General features: G+C 46.8%; 1 protein-coding gene and 1 pseudogene across 4 annotated transcripts in view; both read left to right on the top strand.

Moving 5' to 3' along the window:
• The window catches only part of DLEC1 (deleted in lung and esophageal cancer 1), a 68,324-nt gene that overhangs the window by 21,259 nt on the left and 27,400 nt on the right, over nucleotides 1-19,665 (top strand). For all 3 annotated transcript variants that reach the window (XM_011953328.1, XM_011953330.1, XM_011953329.1), the window contains exons 6-13: nucleotides 333-411; nucleotides 8,289-8,376; nucleotides 9,222-9,395; nucleotides 10,185-10,321; nucleotides 12,537-12,629; nucleotides 16,869-16,959; nucleotides 17,821-17,983; nucleotides 19,103-19,295. In XM_011953328.1, the coding sequence (XP_011808718.1) occupies nucleotides 333-411; nucleotides 8,289-8,376; nucleotides 9,222-9,395; nucleotides 10,185-10,321; nucleotides 12,537-12,629; nucleotides 16,869-16,959; nucleotides 17,821-17,983; nucleotides 19,103-19,295 (1,018 nt within the window). The remainder of the gene's footprint in view (nucleotides 1-332; nucleotides 412-8,288; nucleotides 8,377-9,221; nucleotides 9,396-10,184; nucleotides 10,322-12,536; nucleotides 12,630-16,868; nucleotides 16,960-17,820; nucleotides 17,984-19,102; nucleotides 19,296-19,665) is intronic.
• Nucleotides 1,282-2,558, top strand: LOC105519820 (annotated as a pseudogene). The gene has a single exon (XR_001003027.1). The product of XR_001003027.1 is annotated as a glyceraldehyde-3-phosphate dehydrogenase pseudogene (transcript).

The following is a 19,665-nucleotide window of genomic DNA, read 5'->3' as shown; positions in this document are numbered from 1 at the left end:
AGAGGAGAGAAGAGAAGAGGAAAAGATTAGAGAAGACTAATATTTGAGATACCTACATTAAAAACCCAGTTACCTATTAGTGTTTAAACATGTAGAGTTTTTCCTGTGCATATTGAAAATGAAATATGTCTTCATAAAGATTGGATCATACTGTAAAATTATTTTATAACCTGCATTAACAGTAAGATCCAAGAAAACCCCAACAAATGGCATATCGTGAATGTCTTTGATGACCTTTATGTATTTATTTTTACATTAATCAGTCACTGCCTACTATTTCATTGTATGGATGAAACTAACAGCCTTTCTCCCCCTCTTTTTTCATCCCACAGTTGTGCTGATACTCCAGTGTTTCTAGCTAAGCCACCAATTGGGTTTTTCACAGATTATGAAATTGGTCCAGTTTATGAGGTAGACATCTTGTTTCTTTACAGCTTCTACCCCATCTGCTTTCTTATTTTTAAAAAGTCTTTATTATGGAAATTTTCAACTGTACACAAAACTAGGGAAAAGACTATAACAACTCCTCATATGCCCAACATACAGCTTCAACAGTTATCTACGTTTTGCCAATGTGGTTTTATCTATTACTCCTACAACCTCTTCATGTGTGCATCTATATGCACATGTATGTGCTGGAGTCATGTAAGGAAAATATGACATCACATCATTCTTCAGTTAATACATCAATTAGTATCTCTAACAGATAAGCGTTTTAAAAAGTAACCATAGTACCACTGTCACCCCCAGCCATATTAATAATGATTCCTTGATATCAACTAATACCCATCTATGTCTGATCTTCATTTGTTTTAAAAAAAAGTCAATTTATATTTGGTTTCTTTGCATCAGAAATCTAAACATTGCATTTGATAAAAGTATCTTTTAATTCTCCTTTAGTTTATAATAATTCCTCTCCCACCTCCTGCTTTTTAAAATGCCATTTATTTGTTGAAGAAACTGCAATTCCATACACCCTGGATTTGGCTAATTACATGATTGTGGTGACATTAAAAGTGTTCTTTTATCTTCCGTATTTTCCACAAACTGGTCATTATATATAGAGATTTGATGAGATTCAAGTTCCACTTTTCCTCTTTTTTGACAAGAATACTTCTTTGGTGGTACTGTGTATTCCTTATTGCATTCCATTAGGAGGACGCATGGGATCTGGGTTTCCCGTGGTCAGTTATGAATGGCATCAGGAGGAAGCGTGGGATCTGAGTTTCCCATGGTCAGTTATGAACGGCATCAGGTGTTGAAACTCTGATTCAGGCTCTCTGCTCCTCCTGTTCGAGAGTCAGCCGCATCTTCTTTTGCATTGCCAGCACATCCCTGAGACACCATGGGGAAGGTGAAGGTCGGAGTCAACGGATTTGGTCGTATTGGGCGCCTGGTCACCAGGGCTGCTTTTAACTCTGGTAAAGTGGATATTGTTGCCATCAATGACCCCTTCATTGACCTCAACTACATGGTTTACATGTTCCAGTATGATTCCACCCATGGCAAGTTCCATGGCACCGTGAAGGCTGAGAATAGGAAGCTTGTCATCAATGGAAGCCCCATCACCATCTTCCAGGAGCGAGATCCCTCCAAAATCAAGTAGGGCGATGCTGGCGCTGAGTACGTTGTGGAGTCCACTGGCATCTTCACCACCATGAAGAAGGCTGGGGCTCATTTGCAGGGGGGAGCCAAAAGAGTCATCATCTCTGCCCCCTCTGCTGACACCCCCATGTTCGTCATGGGTGTGAACCATGAGAAGTATGACAACAGCCTCAAGATCGTCAGCAATGCCTCCTGCACCACCAACTGCTTAGCACCCCTGGCCAAGGTCATCCATGACAACTTTGGTATCATGGAAGGACTCATGACCACAGTCCACGCCATCACTGCCACCCAGAAGACTGTGGATGGCCCCTCCGGGAAACTGTGGTGTGATGGCCACGGTGCTCTCCAGAACATCATACCTGCCTCTACTGGCGCTGCCAAGGCTGTGGGCAAGGTCATCCCTGAGCTGAACGGGAAGCTCGCTGGCATGGCCTTCCGTGTCCCCACTGCCAACCTGTCAGTGGTGGACCTGACCAGCCGTCTGGAAAAACCTGCCAAATATGATGACATCAAGAAGGTGGTGAAGCAGGCGTCGGAGGGCCCCCTCAAGGGCATCCTGGGCTACACTGAGCACCAGGTGGTCTCCTCCGACTTCAACAGCGACATCCACTCTTCCACCTTCGACGCTGGGGCTGGCATTGCCCTCAACGACCACTTTGTCAAGTTCATTTCCTGGTATGACAATGAATTTGGCTACAGCAACAGGGTGGTGGACCTCATGGCCCACATGGCCTCCAAGGAGTAAGACCCCTGGACCACCAGCCCCAGCGAGAGCACAAGAGGAAGAGAGAGGCCCTCACTGCTGGGGAGTCCCTGCCACACTCAGTCCCCCGCCACACTGAATCTCCCCTCACAGTTTCCATGTAGACCCCTTGAAGAGGGGAGGGGCCTAGGGAGCCCCACCTTGTTGTGTACCATCAATAAAATCCCCTGTGCTCAGCCAAAAAAAAGAAACTCTGATTCATTCCCTATAAAGTTCTTATCAAACTTGCACTAGATGACTGCCAATGGACTTACAAAATGGTAATTTCTAATTTTATTATTCCATTTACATTTATTAGCTTGATTTTCCATTTAAAAAACAGAAACAAAACTTTCCCTCTAACTTTGATTTCTATCTCCTCCTCTTTCTTATACTCTCCTGATATCTATAGGTAACTATTTCTATTAGTTTGTGTTCTTCCATTGTTTCTTTTCGAGCCATAAGCAAATACGTATACATATTTGAACGCCCTTTCCTTCTTACTGTCCTCTACATCTTCACAGTATATCCAGTAATGCCTGCAAGAGCAGAGACTTTCTGCGTTCCTTTTTCCCAGCTTCTTTCTTTTAAAAGCCTCCCACCATCTTGGGGAATCAGGTCGAGACCAAGCTTAGCAGTCTCCAACTCTGCTCACCAGGTGCAAAGACAACTAGGCCTAATGATAACAATCCCTTCACACACACATGGATTGCACTTTACAGTTTAAAGAACACTTGCATGTCCATAATTCTTTAGGAATGTCTCAACCACTCATGGCAAAAAGCAGACCAATATGGTAGCTCTACATGCTGAACATTAGAGGAAGCATTTTGCTTACTCCGTGGACTTAACAGTAATGTGTTGTCTTTTGTACTTCTGTATCTGGGACTTCTGTGTCTGGCCATCACATTTTAAGGACAGTTGTAGAAGCTGGCAAACACCCAGAGGAAGGGAACTAAAATCATGTCAGGGAGTAGAATAGGGAAAAGGGAGAGCTGCTCATGGACATACGGAAGATATTCTTCAGGGCTTGCAGATGCCTGCTGTGGAAGCCTGTGCTCAGAGCCTGGAGATCCTGAGGCTATAGATGAGGTAGACACAGACGGCCATGGAACAGTCTTTCCTCTGATCTTTGCCTACTCATCCCATTGATGTTCATAACAGTTATTTACCCAGATAAACTATAAAGTGTAAGGATAAAAACATTACAGATTTTCAGTCCTTAAAAATTTATGTCCCATGTACCCTTTCTCAGGAGCCTCCCAGGAAACATTCTTCTCTAGTAGAAATGAGGAAACCAAAGAAGAGAAAGGCATGGAATGTGGTACCAAGAGATCCAACATAGGGGAGAGGTGAAGGAAATCTCCAGGTTAATAACTCTTAAGAGATTTTGCAGTTAATATTGCTGCAAAGCAAAATTTCCCAAAGCTCAGCAACTTAAAACAATCATTTTATCATGTTTACAAATTCCTTGGGTGAAAAATTCAGACAGAGCACAATGGGAATGGCTTGTTCCACAATGTCTGAGGCCATTGCTGGAGACAGTCAGTGCTTAGGAGTGACATAAAAGTTGGAGTTGATGCTGCTGATGCTGTTGTAGATAGACAGCTGAGGCTATCTACCAGAACATCTGTCTACACCACATAGCTTCTCTATGTGGGCTGGGCTTCCTTACAGTATGGCAATCTCAGGTTAATCAGACTTTTACATGACAATGCAAGTGAGTATCTGCACTTTTTCTTTTTTTTTCCAAGATGGAATCTTGCTCTGTTGCCCAGGCTGGAGTACAGTTGCAGGATCTTGGCTTACTGCAACCTCTGCCTCTTGGGTTCAAGCAATCCTCCCACTTCAGCCTCCCAAGTAGCTGGGATTACAGGTACGCACCACCACGCCTGGCTAATTTTTTATATTTTTGATAGAGAGAGGGTTTTGCCATGTTGGCCAGGTTGGTGTTGAACTCCTGACTTCAGATGATTCACCTGCCTCGGGCTCCCAAAGTCCTGGGATTACAGGCGTGAGCCATTGTACCTGGCCAAGGATCTGCACTTCTAAGTGAGTATCTAGCAAGCAAGAAGGAGATTGCATCACATTTTATGACCTAATTTTGTAAGTTGCACAGCACTACATTCTTTGCATGCCATAGATTACAAACAAGTCACTAAGGTTGGTCCAGATTCAAGGGAAGATATGTAGACTTCATCTCTTTTTTTTTAAACCTTTTTCTTTTTCTTTTTTTTTTTTTGAAATAAGGTCTGGCTGTTGCCCAGGCTGGAGTGCAGTGGCATGATCTTGGCTCACTGCAACCTCTGCCTCCTGGGCTCAAGCAACTCCTCCCAACTCAGCCTCCCGAGAAGCTAGGGCTACAGGTGCATGCCACCACACCTGGCTAATTTTTGTATATTTTGTACAGAAGGGTTGTTGCTATGTTGCCCAGGTGGTCTCAAACTCCTGAGCTCAAGCAATCCACCTGCCTCAGCCTCCTAAAGTGCTAGGATTACGGGTGTGAACCAGTGTCCAGCCTAGACTTCATCTCTAATGAGAACAGTATCAAAGAACTTATGGATGTGTCTTAAAACTGCTACAGGAGTTATCCTATATGATAGCAGTAGGTGTAGTGGACAACTAGCCCAGATTAGAAGAGGTCAGAAGGCTCTAGGAGAGGTTGATTTATGAAGATGACGTTGGGTAGAGTCCCTGATACATCTGGATATTTGGGGGAGATATTCGTAGGGTGGTGGAGAAGGATTGAATTATTGGTAAGTACAAAGCAAACAAAATAATTAGTTGATTATTTACTCCAGGAAAACAAAAAATTGTACAAGGCAGGGAAAGGAATGACCTCGTGCTCAACTGTGAATAGCATTACTTAGTAACTTAAATATAACATGAATTACTAATCTAACCAGTAGTATGATATAACTATATTGGAAAGATGGGGGATAGGAAGGGCGTGTCATATAGTGAGTCAGATATGGGAGAGGGAAGAGAGACTATCGATATCCTCCATCCATAACTAATACCTAAAACTGAGCAAAAGTAGTATGCTATTTGGAGACATGGAAATAAATACCAAAATAATCAGCTAAAGGAGAAAAAAGTGTTTATCTTTGGGGAGTGGGAAATGGCAGGGTGGGGCCAGGGAAGAGGGCAGCATTTCTATTTTCAAAACCTTGTCGAACTCCGACTCTTTAAACCATGTGGCTATCCAACTTAGAAGAAAACAACTTAAAAAAACCAAAAAACTTTCCACAAAAAGAAACACCAGGCCCAGATCATTTTGCGGGTATAGACTATGAAACATTCAAGCTATTTTCTGTTTATGAAACTGTTTCAGAGACTAGAAAAAGAGGGAATGTACCATCATTGTTAGGTAATAAGCCTAATTACCTTGACACCAAATAAAAACAACAGTCTTGCTTAAGAACATAGGTGCAGAAATACTAGGTAAAAAACAGCAAACCAAACCAAACAGTAAGGAACAAACACACACACACACACACACACACACACACACACACACACACACACACACACAGAGTCAATTTGAAACCCAGGAATGCAAGGAATGTCTTCACAGCAGGGCTTGAGTTGGCAGTTGGCTTTCCTAAGCCTATTATTTTTTTTTCCTCCAAAGCTTCCAGTGCTGTTAAGGAAAGCCAGCCCATGCCACAATCCTTATAATGATCACTGTCCCAAACCTTGCAGCCACCACAGCTACCATGTTTCACTGCCTGGCCTTCCACCTGCTCCTCATTTCAGTTGACCACTAGTGAAAGTCTTGGTAATTGTGACAATACCATCCCATGGTGCTCACACCCTAGTTCCCACCAGCTGTTTCACAGGTGGATTGGTGTAATATGTAGTGTTGGCCAAAAATGGATGTAAATGCTGATTTAGGAATACAAACCTATAAATAAAAATACGAAGACATACTTCATAGTTATGTCGATTTTTATCTGGTGGGGGGGCGCTGGTAGAGGATTTCAACTTTATCTGTAATGTTTAATTTCTTAAGCTGGGTGATGGAAACGTGGCTTCTGTCATGTTATAAGTTATACATTGTTTTCTAGTGTAACATGTCACAAAACATTAACAAAAGATGTGTACTATTGGGAGAACCCGCTCCCGATGTTTAACATGAGTTCTTTTCTATTTCCTAAGTGTCTCAACTGGGTTGAGAAATAAAGGGAAAGAGCACAAGAGAGAGAAATTTACAGCTGGGTGTCCGGGGGAGACATCACATGTCGGCAGGATCCGTGATGTTCCTGGAGCCGTAAAACCAGCAAGGTTTATTAGCGATTTTCAAAAGGGGAGGGAGTGCATGAATAGGATGTGGGTCACAGAGATCACATACTTCACAAGGTAATAAAATATCACAAAGCAAATGGAGGCAGGGCGAGATCACAGGACCACCAGATGAGGTGAAATTAAGATTTCTAATGAAGTTTCAGCATGCATTGTCATTGATAACATCTTATCAGGAAGCACGGTTTGGGAGCAGATAACCTGTCTGACCAGAATTAGGTGGGAATTTTCCTCATCCTAATAAGCCTGGGAGCGCTACAGGAGACCCAGGCTGATTTCATCCCTTCGGCTTCGACCATAAAAGACTGGACGCCTTAAAAGGGGCCATCTATAAGCCTACCTTCAGGGCGCATTCTCTTTCTCAAGAATGTTCCTTGCTGAGAAAAAGAACTCAGCGATATTTCTCCTATTTGCTTATGAAGGAGGAGAAATACAGCTCTGTTCCATCCGGCTCACCGGTGGCCAGTTCAAAGTTACCTCTCTTGTTCCCTGAACATCGCTGTTATCCTGTTCTTTTTTTAAGATGCCCAGATTTCATATTATTCAAAGACACATGCTCTACAAACAATTTGTGCAGTTGACACAATCACAGGGTCCTGAGGTGACATTCATCCTCCTCAGCTTACAAAGAAAATTATGGGATTGAGAGATTAAAGTAAAGACAGGCATAGGAAAACACAAGAGTATTGATTGGGGAAGTGATAAGTGTCCATGAAATCTTCACAATTTATGTTCTTCTGGTGCGGCTTCAGCCGGTCCCTCCGTTCAGGGTCCCTGACTTCCCGCAACAGTGTACCTGTATTGCTGTGCTACACACTGTGTTGGGTGCCGTTGGAGGGTTAGGTCTAGACCTTGTCCTTGGTGGTCTCCCAATCTGGGGTGGGAGAAAAGAAAGTGGGGTTTAAAGGGGGTGCATGGGTTACATAAGAGGCCCAGTTACATCCTGACATAGAGGTGCCATAACACCCTTCGTGTCCATGGGAAGAATGGTTCAAAGAGATACGTGGTGAGGAAGATAGTAAGTAAGAGGTGAGGTGAGCAAAACTTTGGAACCAGATATCCTAGGCTCACACCTCACTGGTGCCTCTTTGAACTCCAGTTTCTTCAGCTGTGAGATAGAAACAGTTCCCACATTTCCTGGTTGTTGTGAGGTTGAGGAGGCACAGAGCAGATGCTCATAAATATTAGTTGTTATTTTAAACAATAGGTCAGATCTATTCCTGCCTTCATTTTTACCTTGCATTTTATTTATTTATTTTTAAAATTTTAAACTATTTTTTTTTTTTGTAGAGACAGAGTCTCTTCACATTGTCCAGGCAGGTCTCAAACTTCTGACCTCAGCTGATCCACTTGCCCCAGCCTCCCAAAGTGCTGGGATTACAGGCGTGAGCCACCGCACCTGGCCTGTATTTTATTTTTTACTATGGAAACTTCCCAAAACAAACAAAAGTACATAGGATGGCGTAATGAATCCCCATGTACCCCTCAGCCAGCTTCGACCATTACCAACATGTGGCCAAGCCTGTTTCATTTCTACTTCTTCCCCCTTTCCATATTAGAGTAAATCCTGAACATTGTATCATTTCATCCATAAGTGTTGGTGTCTAAAATAGATCATCTTACCTTTCAACAGATGGTAATCGCGCTGCAGAACACCACCACGACCAGTCGCTACCTGCGAGTCCTCCCACCTTCCACGCCATACTTTGCTCTAGGACTGGGTAAGTTCAGTATCAGTAAGTTCAGTAATAGTAGTGGTAGTAGTAGTGGTGGTATTAGTAGTAGTGGTGGTAGTAATGATGGTAGTAGTAGTGGTAGTAGTAGTAGTGGTGGTGGTGGTAATAGTAGTAGTAGTGGTGGTGGTGGTGGTGGTGGTAGTAGTAGTAGTAGCAGTAGCAGTAGTAGTAACAGTAGCAGTAGTAGTGTAGATTGCCTCAAAGTCACTTGCTGAGCTTGCCAACAGTTGCTGACTCCCACCCTGAGTCCAGAGCCCAGCTCCAGACTCCCCCCATCAGCAGTCCCTGAGGGCCCCTCATGCTCCACCAGCAATGCATCCTCAGAGCCTTGACAGCTCCATTCTTCTGACCGCCTCCACACAGGCACTGGTGGTGCCATCTCCCCACTCCTTGTGCTGCTGCTCTCCTCAATCAGGCCCTCTCCATTCCTCACTTAAGTGCCGGCAGCAGCCCCCAGTCAGCCTTCGTACTTTAGTGTCACAGTGTTTGTCTCAAGAACAACTCTGATCATATCACCCCTGTTCAGAAATCTCAAAAGTTTATCTGCTGCCCACTATAGAAATTCTAAGCCATAGGGCCAGGCATGGCCCCGCCTGACCTTTCCGGATGGATAGGGTCATCTTGCCCCAGGCTCTGGCGTGCTTACCTGGAGTTGCCACCCTTTCAGCCTGCTCCTGTCGCGTGCCCTTATCCTGCCGTGAGCACTGCTTTGGCCCAGAAGGCACTTACAGAGCCATCCCCGGTCACAGCTGGGGTCTGTACCAGCTGAGCTCAAGCCCTGGTGGCTGGCTGCTCCCTGGATCCTCACTTGTCACTTTTGTCATGCACAGGGATGTTCCCAGGAAAAGGTGGAATGGTGGCTCCTGGAATGACCTGCCAGTACGTTGTCCAGTTTTTTCCTGACTGCCTTGGGGATTTTGATGATTTTATTTTAGTGGAGACCCAGTCAGCTCACACGCTTCTGATCCCCCTGCAGGCCCGGAGGCCACCCCCCGTGCTGACATGTGAGTGTGCACCGTATCTTCCCACAGATTCAGTTAAGGTTGGAGAGTCCCCATAAGGACTGCCTGCCTCTCACGTTCCCTTTGTAGCAGCACGCAGCTTGATTCTCTTGGGCAGGGGCCGTGAGTCCTACAGAGGAAACTGCTAGCAGCTTCTGTAGCTATCCACAGTGTCAAGCCATGATTGTCCTGCTTGCTTTTGGGTTTTCTCAGTAGAGGTTGACTCACAGCAGGGGAGGAGGCCAACAGTCCAGCTAACCCCACCATAGGTTTTGCTGACTTTTGAATACCCCTGAGAGGACCTGTGCGACAGTGGGCAAGGAATAAGTGCCTGTGCACCCTGAGAAGTCCTAACAGGTGTTGTCCTCGTGGCTGTAGGGGTAGGCGTCCTTAGCAAAGCTGGCTTCAGCTGGGCTCCCTCAGTGACAAGCTTCTCCAGCTGGGCATAGGCTGGAATTTGGGACTGTGATCCCCCTTACTTCTGCCATAGTCCTCAAGGGCCATGCTGGATGGCTCTGGCTGAGCATTAATCCACAATGGACACTGACTTCTGCTGCTCTAGCCAGGAGTGAGTAGAGTCCCATGGCACTATTGCCATGTGGCCAGCAGCAGCCTGGGCAGAGCCCAAGTGGGTGCAGGGTCAGGACATGTCTCCACTCATCCTGTCTGCGTAGGGTGCTGGGCTGGGACCAGCTGTCCTGATCTCTGGCTGGACCTCAGGAGAATCTTGACAGTAGGGCCCATTCAGAGTGACCTGTTGTTTCTCTTGTATATATTCTTCTGTGGATACAGTGTCACCGGTGTTGGACTGTGGTTACTGCCTCATTGGGGGAGTCAAGATGACCAGATTCATCTGCAAAAATGTGGGTTTCAGTGTTGGCAGGTTCTGCATTATTCCCAAAACAAGCTGGCCACCACTAAGTTTCAAGGTGAGTGATCACAGGTTGCTAACTGGAAAAATTACAAATCTATCAAAGGAAATAACTCCCAGAGGAACTTGCTAGAGTATACCTATGATTGGAAACACACAGAACGCAGAGTGTTGTAAACTCTCTTTTTTTTTTTTTTTTTTTTGAGACGGAGTCCTGCTCTGCCCCCCGGGCTGGAGTGCAGTGGCCGGATCTCAGCTCACTGCAAGCTCCGCCTCCCGGGTTTCCACCGTTCTCCTGCCTCAGCCTCCGGAGTAGCTAGGACTACAGGCGCCTGCCACCTCGCCCGGCTAGTTTTTTTGTATTTTTAGTAGAGACGGGGTTTCACCGTGTTAGCCAGGATGGTCTCAATCTCCTGACCTCGTGATCCGCCCGTCTCGGCCTCCCGAAGTGCTGGGATTACAGGCTTGAGCCACCGCGCCCGGCGAGTGTTGTAAACTCTCTATGCAACTGCCACAACCTGAATGAGAATGGATGTATAAGGGGACCAGTGTTACAGTCCTGGTTATGTCAGTAATACCTGTACCACAGCCGGGCGCAGTGGCTCACACCTGTAATCCAAGCACTTTGCGAGGCCAAGGCGGACGGATTGCAAGGTCAGGGAATCGAGACCATCCCGGCTAACACGGTAAAACCCTGTTTCTACTAAAAAAATACAAAAAATTAGCCGGGCGGGGTGGCACGCGCCTGTAGTCCCAGCTATTCCGGAGGCTGAGGCAGGAGAATGGCGTGAACCCAGGAGGCGGAGCTTGCAGTGAGCCCAGACTGCCCCACTACACTCCAGCCTGCGCCACTACACTCCAGCCTGGGCGACAAAGCCAGACTCTGTCTCAAAAAGAAAAACAAAAAAAAAACCTGTACCACGCTGGGCAAGCGGTACCACCTCTCTTATCCTTTAAGCCCTGGCTCAGATGTGACTGCATTCACTCATTCAGTCCTTCTTTATTGTAGCAAATGACTGAATAGTTCAGAGGTTACAAATTGGCTGCCCTTTGGCCAAATTCTGCTGGTATTTATTTGGCACAGCACTTAATATTTTTTGAGCCAACATTTAAAAATAAGGAGATTTGGCTGGGCTCAGTGGCTCACACCTATAATCCCAGCACTTTGGGAGGCCGAGTTGGGCAGATCACCTGAGGTCAGGAGTTTGAGACCAGCATGACCAGTATGGTGAAACACTGTCTCTACTAAAAATAAAAAATTAGCTGGGTGCGGTGGCATGCATCTGTAGTCCCAGCTACTCAGGAGGCTGAGGAAGGAGAATCACTGGAACCCGGGAGGTGGAGTTTGCAGTGAGCCAAGATCGTACCACTACATTCCAGCCTGGGTGACAGAGTGAGACTCTGTCTCAAAAAAAAAAAAGGAGATTTTACATAAAGTTGTACATTTCCAGTCCTTTGGAAAACTGGAAGATATGCAGGCCAGGGCCGGGATTCACTGTGAGCCTGTTGGCCAGGGCTGGGGGCAGGCCCTGTGTATCTTGTCCTGAGTGCCCTGCTCCACCAGTCCCAAGAGCATCCCAGCACTGACACCATCCATCAGCATGCTCACACCATTATTTTTCTCATAACAAAGATATTTATTTGTACCCAGAAAACAAGGGCTACATCCAGAGGATGACATTTCAAGATGTTCCAAGAAAGACATTTCACCCTTTTCTGTTACCGACCAGGGTCTTGTAAGCATGGGTTTGCGTCCCTGGCATGCTAAGTGGCTTCTTGTGTAGGCACTGGGGCTGCATCTCTCGTGACTTAAGGGCTTGTAGCCAGGGGTGGGTCAGGGTTGGAGGCGGACACATATGCTAGTACCCATGACACAGGGTGTTACTGTAGGGAAAGGACAATGTGCTTTGGGAGCCCAGGGGAAGGCCCGCCCACTCAGCTCACCTCCTGAGTGAGACCTTCTCACATGCCTGTCACTTTGTGTCCCAATCTCTTGGTGATGGTGTTCCTTATACCTCCTGCCAGTGGTCAGCTCTTCACAGATGTTCTAAGACTTACTCTCCTTAACCTTCAGAACCTCACCTGGTACCTGGTGATGGCTGAGTAAATGCTTGTGGAATGAATAAGCCTCAGTTTCTGCATTACCACGTGACTGGATGATCCTTAAGTTCCTTCACATTGCAAAATGGATGTTTGAAGGAGAGAAGTTTGCAATCTGAATGCTGGCTTTTACAATTTCTTCCACACGGTTGTGTAATCTGCTTTTCTTTAAGGCCATTGCAACTGTCGGCTTTGTTGAACAACCTCCTTTTGGAATCCTGCCTTCAGTGTTTGAGCTGGCCCCGGGACATGCTGTATTAGTGGAGGTAGGTAATCAGACATTGGCATATATTTCCTCAGCTGCTTGCATGCTTGCATTTGTCTCCATTTTCATGACTCAAGTGTCCAGTCCTATCCCACATGCCAGCCTTAGTGACTTCTGGGGAGACGCATATTCTTGCATTCTGTAGGGTGATGTCAGATGTCATTTGACTGTCTTATGAGCATTTTCACAAAGCAAATGCAGATAGCCCTAGCATTGCATCACAAACCTGAGCCTCGCTAGTCCACACTTTTAGTCTGGGAGCCACCTCCACCAATGCCCAAGCTGCCTCCAAGATCTTCCCTTGGTTCTTCAGTCTCTACTGGGCCGTCCATCCCCCATGCCTCTCTATCATCTGGTACCTGATTTTTGTGGTTATTGTGGCTTTGTTCTCACTTTCCGGCTTCATCCCCAGTTTGTATGGTCAACAAGGCCCACCTCCCTTAGGCCTCATCCTGTACGTCTCAGAAGCTCTCAGCGGTCTGCCCCTGGCTATGGGCGTCTCCTTTCCTAACTGGACCCTTTTGCCGCCCCCCTTCAGCTGGTCACACTTGCTTGCTGGTCCCCAGAGGTGCCCATGAGAAATGGTGATGCTTCCTGTCCCTGTTGCGGCACACTGCCATTCTCCCCAGCTCCTGGTCTAGGAGTCTAGTTCCACTGCACGTGACTGGGTGTGGGGCTGCCACAGACATGCTTGGCCTTTCACACTAGCTTGCCAAGGGAGGCACCTAACATTCAGGAGCAAAAACTGGCTTCTTGGGGGTGGATTTGGCTTATGCCATATCACCAGGTAGTGAGATCCAGCAGCCCTTATTAGCTCTTAAACTCAACTGCACATTGCAATCGCCTGAGAGACCTGGAAACAACACCAAGGCCCCACCCCTGAGGTTCTGAGTTCACTGGACTGGGCTGTGGCCTGGGCTGAGCCAGTTCAGGGGCTTTGTCAGGCCTCATCAACTGCTGAGGGGCAGGTTGGGTCCACAAGGCCAGGTTCCCTGTTCTCTTGGTGTAGTCCAAGCCTTGTCACAGGCTCATCAAAGCATTAAGGAATTGGAGCTGCTCTGCCCTGGACATTCCCCTCATCCCGTCCTCCTGGGATCTCCAAGTAAAGGAAGAGGGTAGCAGCAGGACTCTTAGGGGAGCAGCGAGGGAGCCAGGGGAGGCTTTCCCCTTTGCCTTTCTTGCATATTTTGTTTATTGATTGTTTGGGGTTTTGTCTGTTCCAAAATGTATTCATAGTTCCAAATAAGAAATACATTTGCATGATTAAAAATTCAAAAGATGGCTCAAGCCTGTAATCCCAGCACTTTGGGAGGCCGAGACGGGCGGATCACGAGGTCAGGAGATCGAGACCATCCTGGCTAACACGGTGAAACCTCGTCTCTACTAAAAAAAAAATATACAAAAAACTAGCCAGGCAAGATGGCGGGCGCCTGTAGTCCCAGCTACTCGGGAGGCTGAGGCGGGAGAATGGCGTAAACCCGGGGGGCGGAGCTTGCAGTGAGCTGAGATGCGGCCACTGCACTGCAGCCTGGGTGACAGAGCGAGACTCCGTCTCAAAAAAAAAAAAAAAAAAAAAAAAATTCAAAAGAGAGGCTGGGTGCAGTGGCTCAGGTCTGTACTCGTAGCACTTTGGGAGGCTAAAGCAAGAGAACTGCTTGAGTCTGGGAGTTAAAGATCAGCCTGGGCAACATAGTGACATACTGTCTGTATAGACAATTTTTAAAGTAAAAAATAAATTCAAAAGAGCCAGGCGTAGTGGCTCATGCCTATAATCTCAGCACTTTGGGAGGTCAAGATAGGAGGATCACTTGAGGCCAGGAGTTTGAGGTTACACTGAACTGTGATTGAGCCACTGTACTCCAGCCTGGGCAACAGAGTGAAACCCTGTCTCTAAAAATAAATAAATAAAAATAAAACATTCAAAAGATGCACATAGGTAAACAGTGAAATGCTCCCTTTCACCCCAGTTCCTCAGCCACCCAGAGGCCACAGCTGGCCAGTTTTCTGAATGCCCTTCCAGAGATAGTCTATGCCCAAATAAGCAACTGCACATGTTTTTTTCCCCATTTTTTTTTCTTCACACACAAAGTTGCCCACTCTATACTCTGTTCTTTGCTTTGTGTTTTCTACTTAACTCTGTATCTTAGAGATCATTCTCATATGTTTTAATAACTGCATAGTATCCTACTGTGTGAGTGGACCATAATTTAGTTCAGCAGTGTCCTGCTGATGGACATGAAGAATTTTTTCTGATCTCTGGCTACAAATTATGTATAAATTATACATACATCACTCTGTCCAAGGATGAGTCTACCCACAGGATACAGTCCTTAAAGTAGATTTGCTGATCCAGGGCTTTGTGCCCTCATAATTGTAATGCATGTTGCCAAAATCCTTACCATGCGGATTGTACCAAGTTATACTTTCAACAGCAATATGTAAGGCCTTACACCTTTGCCAATACAGTATATTATCAAACTTAGAAACTGTTCATGGACATTGTATATTAAAACATACTGAAAAATAGAACAATGATCACCCATGTATTCATTACTCATCTTCAGCAATTATCAACTCTTGGCCAATCTTATTACATCTCTACCCCTCCATTTCCCTCAGCCAATCCCCACTCTGGTCTTCTAGATGATTTTGAAGAAAATCAAGACAAAATATCATTGCATGTATCAGAATGAAACTAGACCCATATCTCTCACTGTATACAAAAATTTACTTATTAATAAAATGGATTAAAGATTTAAATGTAAGACTTGAAAATATGAAACTCCTAGAAGAAAATGGGGGAAATCTCTATGACATTGGTCTGGGCAATGAATTTTTTGTATATGATTTCAAAAGCACTGGCAACAGCCGGGCGCGGTGGCTTAAGCCTGTAATCCCAGCACTTTGGGAGGCCGAGACGGGCGGATCACGAGGTCAGGAGATCGAGACCATCCTGGCTAATACGGTGAAACCCCGTCTCTACTAAAAAATACAAAAAAAACTAGCCGGGTGAGGTGGCGGGTGCCTGTAGTCCCAGCTACTCGGGAGGCTGAGGCAGGAGAATGGCGTGAACCCAAAAGGCGGAGCTTGCAGTGAGCTGAGATCCGGCCACTGCACTCCAGTTTGGGCGACAGAGCGAGACTCCGTCTCAAAAAAAAAAAAAAAAGAAGACATATAAGTGGTCAACGAGTATATGAAAACATTCTCGACATAATTAATCATCAGAGAAATGCAAATTAAAACCACAGTGAGCTCTCACCTGACACCCGTTAGATGGCTATTATCAGAAAGATGAAAGGTATGTGATGGCGAGGATGTGGAGAGAAGGGAACCGTTGCCCGCTGTTGATGGGAATGTAAATTAGTACAGCTGTTCTGGAAAATAATATGGAGTTCCCTCAAAACATTAAAAATAGAACTACCATGTGATTCAGCAGTCCTACTACTGGGTGTATATACAAATGAAATCTGGCTGGAGTGCAGTGATGTGATCATTGCTCACTGCAGCCTCTAACTCCTGGGCTCAAAAGATACCATTTAAAAGATATCCACACTCCTATGTTCATTGCATCATTCACGATAGGCAAGCTATGGAATCACCCAAAGCGCCTATTGATAGAGGATAAAGAAAATGAGGTATATGTACACAATGGAATAACAGCCTTGCAAAAGAAGGAAATCCTGTCGTTTGCAACAACATGGATAAGTCTGGAGGATATTATGTTAAGCCAAGCACAGAAAGACAAATACTGCATGATTGCACCTATATGTTGAACCTTAAATAATTGAACTCATAAAAGCAGAGAGTAGAATGGTGGTTACTGGGGCTGGAGGTTGGGGGAATTGGGGAAAAAAATAGAAAACAAATCATTGCATTTATGACAGCTCACCTTCTGCTCTTTGCCAGTAATGAGGGGTAAAAAAGCCATTCTTCTGGATGGTTTTCATTGACATTTCTCTTATTATGAATGAGGGTATGTGTTGTCATTCATTTAAGGACCATTTGTATTTTGGTCTCTGTGAACTTTATCTTCATATCCTTTCAGCTTGCTCCCTGCTTTTCTCTGGGGTGGAGCCAGAGTCAAACACTCGGCCTTAGGAGTAAGGTGGGAGGTGGCAGGGAGGGGAGCAGAGAGTGAAGAGCAAAGAAAGGGGTGTGTGTCTGAGAGGAGGGAGGGGGGAGGCGGGGAGGGTGGAAGCCCTTTAATGGGAGGTAACAGAACAACCCTTCTCTCCCCCAGGTTTTGTTTTGCCCAAAGAGCCTAGGAAAGGCAGAGCAGACCTTCATCATCGTGTGTGACAATTGCCAGATAAAGGAGCTGGTGACCATAGGTGGGCTTGAGTGCACTCCCAGGGGCAGGGCTGGAGGGGCTGCCCCAGCTCCAGGGGCCACTGACTGCACTAGCATTGGCAGCAGCCAAGCTGTTCCCTCTCTGTGTCAGGAGCGCACATTGAGAATGCTGCAGCCTCCAGGTGCCAGAGTCTAGTTTTGGGCCCCTTGCTCTGGTCTGACTTTGGAGACCCAAGCCAGTGTGGCCTCCAAGACAGTCCAAGGAGCCTTCTAGCAAGAGACAGATAGAAACCTGGGGTGAAATCTTTCATTGTTTCATTTTGAAAGTCACTTTGATCTCCTTTGGGGAGTTGCCAGTGACTCACACATAAACAGCCAGAGCCACCTCTAGATTTCTGTAGGGTTAGAAGAGGCATCCTAGGAATTGCAACAAAATGCCCCTGGTTGCTCCTCCCTCCCTTCCTTCCTTCCTTCCTTCCTTCCTTCCTTCCTTCCTTCCTTCCTTCCTTCCTTCCTTCCTTCCTTCCTTCCTTCCTTCCTTCCTTCCTTCCTTCCTTCCTTCCTCCCTCCCCCCCTCCCTCCCTCCCTCCCTCCCTCCCTCCTTCCCTCTCTTCCTCCCTCCTTCCTTACTCCTTCCCTCCCTCCTTTTCTCCCTTCTCTCCCTTCCTCATTAATTGAGTGCCTGCTATATGCTAGGTTCTCAAAATCGCCTCCTTTTGGTCTTCAAAGATGTGAGAATGTTAACCTGTGTGCGGATATCCTTCTTTTCCCTCCAGTGTGGGCTTGCAAGAATCATGGTCAAGGCCAGCTGCATGTGGATGGAGGCATGGGTCCTGCAGCAGCCTTGGCCAGATTTCAGCCCTAGTGAGCCTTCACTGACTTCACTTACCCTACTTTGGCAGGAATTGGGCAGCTGATTGCTTTGGATCTGATCTATATTTCTGGCGAAAAAAGCCAACCAGACCCTGGAGAGCTCACAGACTTAACAGCCCAGCACTTCATACGATTTGAGCCTGAAAACCTTCGGTCCACGGCTAGGAAGCAGCTGATTATTAGAAATGCTACGTGGGTAACCCCTGTGTCTGCCCCAATATCCAACCCTTCTCCTTGCTTACCTGGCCCTGAGTCCCAGTGAAACAGGAGGTCCTTCCAAGGGCCTGGGGAAGACTGGGCACAGAATGGATATCCAGATTCAATTGAGGGATCCAGATTGACACAGTCTATCATGGAAACCAGTAGCCACTCTTGGCTACTTACATTTAAATCGATTAAAATTAAATTAAGAGCTCACTTCCTCAGTGGCACAAGCCACATGTAGCTAGTGGCTGTCATATTGGACAGTGCAGATCTATGAGATCTCCATCCCTTCAGGAAGTTAGGTTAGACAGTGCTGCCCCAAATCATCCTGGACCCTCCCTAGCCAGCCACAGCTTTCCAGAGAGGACATACCATGCCGTGTAGGGGAATCCATCCAAGTCCCAGGGGCAGACAGACTGTGGTCTCTGTGTTACATTCTCCTTGCCATTTATTTCTTGACCCACCTCTGAGCACCACCATGACACCAGGACAAATCTCAGGGAGCCTCTCAACCAGGGCTGCCCTGGGGACCCCAGGCATTACACAGGACTCTGTCACCCCTCCGCCAGGATAGCTGCAAGTCCTGCCCCTCCCATGCTGTGGAGTTGCCACTGTTCCTATTGGCAGCCAGTAGGCACATATCTTTCTGAACACAGTGTCCTGGGAGCCCATAGCAGGAAAGGCAGAGGGCAGGGATGGGGTTGATGTGGCAAACCTTGGAAACTCATGTGGTGAGAGACACTGCAGAAGATATTCCCAATATTAGGGGGTGATGCATAGGCTCCTCCACTTTAATGACTGGAGCATGAATTCCTGACTTACCATGTCCCCTGAGTCATGGTAGTTCCAACCTCCAGCTGCCATGGCTGGAAAGTGAGGGGCTGTCTTACATAGTCTCTGTCTTAGACTCCTTCACCCACCTGCTACCCCTTACCCGGGTCCCCCCACCCCAGGCTCCTCCGTTGCAAGGGTGTGAAGGCTGACCTGGTCTCTTCCTGTTCCTAGGTCCTTTGCTGCTCCCTCCTGGAGCAGGGCGGGGAGGCATGGGGTGGAGGGACCTGTTCCCAGCAGAACTGGGACATGGCCTTGGATGCATTGCCCCCACAGGCACGTGGAGCTGGCCTTCTACTGGCAGATCATGAAGCCCAACCTGCAGCCCCTCATGCCTGGAGAATCCTTCAGCATGGACAGCATCAAGTGCCACCCCGACAAGGAGACCGCCTTCTCCATCATGCCCAGGAAGGGGGTTCTCAGCCCTCACACAGACCACGAGTTCATCCTGAGCTTTTCTCCTCATGAGGTTCAAATGGTGTCATCTCAGTAGCCACACGTGGTTGGATTGTGTATTTAGACCCCCAACCTGTGTTCTTTAATCACACTGAAGCCACAGCTGGGCCCACTGAGGTGCCGTCCTGCCCAGGCCAGCACTTGGCTGAGTTGGGCTGGAGTACACACCTGGTGTGCGGGGCGAAGCAGCTCATTTTGTCTGGTCCTGATCCCAGACCCACCCTATCTGCAGCAAGACCCTGGGCCAGTTTCCTCAGCTCTGGGTGTCTCCCACATGTCTACTATGGCAAAAAACATTACCATCCCCACCGATACCACCGCAGCCACTAGACAGAGTGAGGTGCAGGGACCTGAGGGCCAGGTTAGCACAGCGCTGGTCCCAG

Source organism: Colobus angolensis, unplaced genomic scaffold (assembly GCF_000951035.1).
Source record: "Colobus angolensis palliatus isolate OR3802 unplaced genomic scaffold, Cang.pa_1.0 Scaffold36, whole genome shotgun sequence".
Taxonomy (NCBI): Eukaryota; Metazoa; Chordata; class Mammalia; order Primates; family Cercopithecidae; genus Colobus; species Colobus angolensis.
This window is presented reverse-complemented; position numbering and strand designations above follow the sequence as displayed.